This window comes from Gobio gobio (genome assembly GCF_949357685.1).
Source record: "Gobio gobio genome assembly, chromosome: 6".
Lineage (NCBI taxonomy): Eukaryota > Metazoa > Chordata > Actinopteri > Cypriniformes > Gobionidae > Gobio > Gobio gobio.
In genome coordinates, this window is record NC_137102.1 from 13,842,929 (window position 1) to 13,850,218 (window position 7,290).

A 7,290-nucleotide genomic window follows, 5' to 3' on the forward strand; every position below is an offset into this window, starting at 1 on the left:
AAACATTGGCAGTGACATATTTTAAGATATGCCAGTGTAAATTGCTTGCGGTTAAAAAAAGCTCAAACATGAATTTTAGCCTGGGCTTAAAGTGGCCTTCACGTGCTATCGGAAATTTGATTATTCCGACTTCTGAAGTCGTGATTGCGAGCTCATAGCATTCAAGTTTCAAAATGTGAGGGCGTTCATGTGCAATGTTTACCTAGGAAACTCGTATTTACGATAATTCCGAGAGCACGTGAAAGCAGCATAAACCTTGTCTGTGTGCGAGGAAATATTTTTGACGTGCAAAGTGGAACCATTTCGACAGCTTGTTACAAATCAGATGTATTTGTGACTAAATAGATACAATGTTACTGTTCATTTACTAATAGCGGAACAACACATAAATTAGGGGAGATATTAGGAAATGGTAAAAGAAAGTATCTGCTCCGGACAGTTTGTTTTACTGATAATCAGGAGTCAGGACTCATCTTAAAAGATGTCTGCCGCCCTCACGTGGCTGTGAGAGGAAACGCAATACTTCCAGCCACTTCAAGTTTCATGAATTATTGGTTACTGTGTTTATAAATATGAAACCAATGTCTATGCAAAGAGAACATTTCTAAGAACCTGGCACTTAGGCTACTTATTTTTCACTGGCAAGACAAAAATGTCTATCAAACTCTTTCTCCACTCCACTGCACAGTATAATTGTTTTACCAACCTGACAGGACAGGTGACTCATTATTTCAAAATAGCACATCACAGAAATTGTTTATAGATTTGCTCATGTTGTCTACTTCTGTTGATGTGACCTGTCAGATAACTCTGTTCAGTCCTCTTAATGTCACACCAAATGGCTTTCAATCATTCCCTGTTGTACACAATCTACAGTACTGCATGAATTCTGCTCTCTGATCGACAGCTCACTCCTAAAATAAAAGCAAATAAGGCCTTTTAGTATAATTCTACAAATGTCCCCCTTTATGATTAAATGTATGCGGCCTATAAAATATGATACATCAGGCTTTTAAGAAACTTTTATTTGTATAGCCCATCTCTCAGTCATCAATATTAAAAAAACCCAGATTGTTTTATTAAAACATAATCAAACAAATAAAGATAAAACAAATTTACCAGCCAAAACTCCCTTCAGTAATGTACTTAAACGTGGCTTTCAAGTACTTAATCAATTATTCTGATTGTTGAATTTACAAATTTAAAACATTCTTCATGAATTATTAAACTCTGAAAATTGGAACATTCAAATCAATAAGCCATATTTATGATATAGGTCTACTGAAATACAATTATAAAAGTAACACATCACACGTGTGTATAACACTCTACTGAAGTTTATACATGTTTTATGTTATACTGTCTCTGCGCCGTCTGAATCAGTGACTGAAACTGAATATTAATAACAATAAGGTACAAGAACAACCTCTTCTTCTTCTTTTTTATTTATAGCTCATTGCAGCTTCACACTAACAAATGATATTTTTATGCCTGGTTTCACAGACAAGCCTTCTACTTCCAGACTAAAACATGTTTGAAATCTCTTAAACGGAAAGCAACTTAATTCATTTTGTCTCAAGATGCACACCAGTAATGTTTTTAAGCCACGTTTATAAAAGCAACTTAAATGTGCTAATCTAACCTAGGCCAAGTCCTGATTTAGTCAAAACCTTGTCTCTAAAACCAGAGTTAAATACATTTTTGTCGAGATAAACCTCTTGTGGACGCTGGTCGTGTTGTTATTGTCCAGCAGATGGCTCTCTTACACTTTTCGACAGAGCATCTTTTATAACGTAAACAAGAGAATACGCCTCATAGTGGCAGAAATTTTGTTTTAAGAAGTCCAAGATAGCTATAAGTTATACAGCCAAAAGGATGTGCGACATTAATCTGTACGCAGAAATATTGCGTAAATAGGGTTTCTATTAGCACCTAGTTAACAGCGTCTCTAGCTAACTTGGCTAACTTCACAACGTGGCACGCGCAATATCGACACAATTGTCATAGCTTCTCAAAAACGAAATAAGTGTGCTTTTTAGATAAAATGTCGCTTTTGGGGAATCACAAGATCTTGCGTATTTTGCTCATTGTCCTTTCTCAATTCGCCTACATTGCTACTTTGGTTATCAACGCGCTCGCGGGACAAGGAAAAGGTACGTAGCCTACACGTTCATTTATTCACGGATATTAGTTATATATACATCTACTTTCACTTTGGCTTTCTAGGTCCATTTCAGCGAAGCACTGGAAATATATCAGACAGATATCAGACAGAGATCACTCCTGCAGGATGGACCTTCTCTATATGGGGTGTCATTTATTCATGGCTCTTCCTGATGAACGTATATATCCTGACCTGGTTCTGTAGAGGGTACTTCGAGACAAATACACTCCACTCACATCAACAGTTTGCTTATTCACACTGTTTGAAAGCAATTTATTATAGTTTAATAGTCTTTGCCTGACTTATTTGTTCTCAGGTTGTACTCAAGTCAAGCACTCCTGCCCTCTGAATTCTTTCTCTCATGGATCATCAACATGGTTCTGAACAGCACCTGGCTTGTCTTGTGGGAAAGAGAGTAAGTTGTAGCCAACATAGTTTTCAGCATAATCATAAGAGTGTTGTGTGGTGCTTTGCATGTCTGTCACAGGAGGTCACGTGTTTGTTTCTTATTGACTTAGATTGATGATCCCTGCTCTGATGCTTCTTGCCCTGATTGCTTTCACCAACTACCTGCTGATCTTCTTCTCTTGTATTGGTTTACGGACTCATGGCTCGTGGCTGAAACGGCACCACCAAAAAGACCTTTTCTGCATCATAGTGTTGGTATGCATTGAACATGTTGGATTCGACTTGACAAGAGGCACTCGTCATTTTACGTCATTTATATAAAATGGGTGTACAGTATCTTCTCACATATGTAGGGTATTTAAATGCACAGTATCAATCCAAACAAAGGAAAGCAGGCAAATTAGGTGCAGTACAGATTCACTTGTTAAAATGGCCAAATGTGTACCTCAGGTTCAAAATGGTATTGCCACCTATGCAACATGGACAACCATCGCCACACTGCTCAACTTCACTGTTGTGTTGGATTTGGCATCCGTTTCCCCAACAAATGCTGCTACAGCTTCTTTATGCATACTCCTGTTGGAAGTAATTATATGGTAATCATAATTTATTTTCTGCTACAAATTCTGTCATATGGGTCAATGACAAAATGCACATTTGTTGTTGCTTATCTGGAAAATGCAATTTATACATGCAATGATTTAAACATATCTTTTGTGATGAGCATGCTTTTAAGCTCTTTATGAAAGTTAGCTTCTGAAAAATTAAAAATATATATCTTGGGGAGCATAAAGCTCAAATGTTAGATGATACAACTGATATCATAACGAGGACAAAATCCTCATTAAAATAATTTTTTTGACTTGACAAACTTATTAAGTAGTTTGGAATTCCGTGGCTTTTATTATTATTTCTCAGAAAACATGCAAAGAACATGCATTAAAAAAACATAAAATATGAAATAATGCCATGAGTAAGTCATTTAAAATGTTTTACTTTTAGATGACGAGACAAGGTTACTGTAGTTGTCATGTGGTACGACTCTCCAAAAACTAAAAGAATGTGTCTTAAAATGTGTAAAAAATAAATAAAAAAAGTTTTACTTTGAAAAAATAATTTAAGATGTTTAATACAAGGTGTTTGGAAAATGTTATTACTTTTTACTTTGTAAATTCCACATGACATTGAAGTTGAATATTAAAATTAAATTATTATAAAAAAAAATATTTTATAAATATTTTGACATTAAAAGTCATTCAATTGAAACCTTTCTTGAAAAAAATGGATTTAGATGCGTTTTAAACTAGACTTGTGAAAATATTTTACAAAGAAAGATGAATAAATTTTTTTTTATCGTGGGCACTTTTATTTGTCATTGACTCATATTTAAGATATGATTAAAGGCATTAGATCAGCACACTTTGTCTAAAGCATTCTTTATTTCTTTGTGACTTCTACAGGTTTACAGTTGAAAACTTTCTAATAGAGAAGCATGTCCGTTACATCCTTACCATTTACCCTGTGATTATCTATACTCTAATTGGAAGCCTAAGCAAACATTACGACGCAGCAGCACCTGGCCGGAACGCAGTCTTTTCAGGTAAGTCAATGATAAACACAAGTGATAGGCACAAAGTGAAAGACCACACAATATTATGCTACATTGTGCTCACAGTGCTTACAGTGTCATGCTCTTATTTTCCATAGTGGTGCTCCTTGTGATGGTCTGTATTGTGTTAGTGGTGCGAGTGGGTCTGGTGGTTTGGAGACACAGGACTCGGCCTCTGTACCATGAAGTGAACCCTGAGGTCCTGATGTCACAAAACAGTGGCACCGATGAGTAACTAAACACATGTATTTCACATGAAATATTAAAGATGACGTGAATGATAACCCTTCCAGGTTTGCTGTACATGTCCTGCATGAATGTGTTTCAGATGGGGCAGATGCTTTTGAATTTTTTATAGGAATATTTGCATGAAATGGTAGCAATTTTGTATTTAATATGAGCTTGAGCCAGGCCATGTATATTAAATGTGCCTTACATTATGACATATTATGTTCTATATTATACACTACCATACTAAAATTTTTTTAATGTTTATGCTCACCAAGGCTGTATTTATTTGATCAAAATGCAGTAAAACATTAATATTTTTAAACATTATTACAATTTTAAATCACTGTTTTCTATTTTAATTATTTTTTAAAAATGTGATAGTGTGTATCTGTGTACAATTACTTGTGACCAAAAATAAAAATTTTATACCCGACAGTATTTTGTTTCGCTAGTTACTATAAAAATAACATATGTGTGTACTTACATTAAAGTTTAGTAATTTAGCAGAAGCTTTATCCAAATAAACATACAAATAAGGAACATCATAAGCAATATATCATACAATAGCCATTAGCCAATAATACTAACAAAACCATCTTTCTAGAGAAGTACTACAGAAGTCATAGTAGAAGTGAAAAAAAAACTAAAAATGTTTCTATTGTTTGTGTTTTAAATTGTGTTTTATGAAAAACTTTAAATGCATCTGATGTAGGAAAATCTCATTGTTATTGATTACTAAAAGTTTACCACAGATGTTGCATGATACACGCTAAGATGAATGATTCTTGACAAAGAACTCTGATATGTTTTGTGTAAGCGCTCTGGAAACCACCTTGGTGTTGATTGCTAGCTTCTGAAACCATTGAGCTTTCAACAGAGACATTCAGGGTTGCCACACAATATTTGTGTCTTGTGAGTATACAGGCTTTGATCACGGCTCTTAGTGTACATTTACTTTGGTGTGGATGTGAACTGAAGCATCTTGTCATGCATGTTGTTGCCCTTTGGAATGTGTGTGTCTCCTGGCAGCAGCTGCAGCAGGCTTGACCCTGTGTACTTTGGCTTGTTCACTACAGGATGAATTACTTATGAGAAAGTAAAAGACAAATAAAGGACATTTTTTCCTCCCAGGAGATTAACATCCCCTCCATTTCAGACTTGCTTACCACGTGCAAAGTCCTATGCTAAGAATAATTATATTATAATTATTTTGCATTTTATACTAATGAAACAAAAGTTGCAAAACTATAGCATGCTGAGTCTTCTTGTGCTTTCTAAATTAACACTTTGTATTGTTGTTTATAACATGAGTTATTTGGTAACACTTTACAATAAGGTTCATTATTTAACATTAGTTAACTACGTTGGTTAACATGAACTAATAATGAACTGCACTTATTCAGCATTTATTTATCTTTGTTAATTTTCAACATTTAATAATACATTATTAAAATCTTGTTAACATTAGTTAATGCACTGTGAACTAGCATGAACAAACCATGAACAGCTGTATTTCGATTAACTAACGTTAACAAAGATGAACAAATACAGTAACAAATGTACTGCTCATGGTTAGTTCATGTTAGTTAATACATTAACTAATGAAACCTTATTGTAAAGTGTTACCAGTTATTTAAAGGGTTAGTTGAAAATTCCCCAAATTCTGTCATTAATTACTCACCCTCATGTCCTTCCAAACCCATAAGACCTTCCGAAGGTTCATCTTCAGAACACAGATTAAGACATGGTTGATGAAATCCGAGACTTTTCTGACCCCCAATAGACTGCAACGTAATTGCCACTTTCAAGGCCCAGAAAGGTAGTAAATACATAAAAATAGACATAAGATATAATAGTCCATGTGACTCCAGTGGTTCAACCTTAATGTTATGACGCGACAAGAATACATTTTGTGCGGCAAAAAAAAAAAAAGATCAACGCACACACCTCTGCTTCTGACGCGCTGATTAACGCAGACTAAAAGACGGGACGAAGCCGAACCCTCCCGCCAGTTTCTAGTGACACCCATGGACTTTATTCAACAATTTCTTCTCTTTCGTGTCAGTCTCTGATGCTGTTCACGTGAGCACCACGATGCATGTGTGTGGTGCTGATGCAGGAGCCGGCCAATACTGAGCCAGTGTTCTGACGTAGAACCCGGAAGCGCTGCACTGTGTATACAATGAGAACAGCGTCAGACACTGACACAGAAGAGAAGAAATTGTCGAAGAGCGCACGTCAGAAGCAGAGGTGTGTGCGTTGATCTGAGCCTCATTGGTCTGTCACCGCTCGTCAATGTGCAAATATTTGAGAAAACCAATCAAATCAGAGTAGGCGGGCTTTATGTTCACACAGAAGCTGCTGAGACTGAGCGCACATTTTTGCACCACGACTCAACGTCAAATGCGAGATATGCAAGCAGCTAAACCATAGACTGTAAAAAATAGCTAAAGAAGTTGAATAAGCCCTATTTCTAAAAACGGTGGAGTTTTCCTTTAACAAACAAGAAATATTAACAAAGCCGTTTTCTTCAGATTAGGCATAAGATTAATGAATGTGTGAATATTGTAAATTAATATAATTCCATTTGTAGCCTTCAGTAAATTAGAAAAGCTCAGCTTTTTTTAGCATGTATTGGGCATAAGATTAGTAATGAATGTGTGCATATTGTGAATTAATTTAATAAACTTAGTCACCTAGCTTTCCTGTTAGCCTTCAGTAAAATAACATGTCTACAAAAATGACTCATAAAATATATAAATATCAGTTAAACATATGTTTACTTTCTTCACTGACGAAAATGGAAAAACTATGTCATATCTGCCCACTGACATGGTTTTCAAGCTATTGTTATCACATTTTTTGACCTTCAGAACAT

At 35.3% G+C, this 7,290-nt stretch overlaps 1 protein-coding gene across 1 annotated transcript; it reads left to right on the forward strand.

Moving 5' to 3' along the window:
* The first annotated feature begins 1,766 nt into the window (after positions 1-1,766).
* Positions 1,767-4,849, forward strand: LOC307128332 (uncharacterized protein). The gene is made up of 7 exons (XM_079820110.1): positions 1,767-2,153; positions 2,227-2,371; positions 2,481-2,579; positions 2,683-2,827; positions 3,023-3,168; positions 4,033-4,172; positions 4,280-4,849. The coding sequence occupies exons 1-7, from the start codon at positions 2,045-2,047 to the stop codon at positions 4,414-4,416; spliced, it is 921 nt and encodes a 306-aa protein (XP_079676236.1). The 5' UTR covers positions 1,767-2,044; the 3' UTR covers positions 4,417-4,849.
* The last annotated feature ends 2,441 nt before the right edge of the window (positions 4,850-7,290 follow it).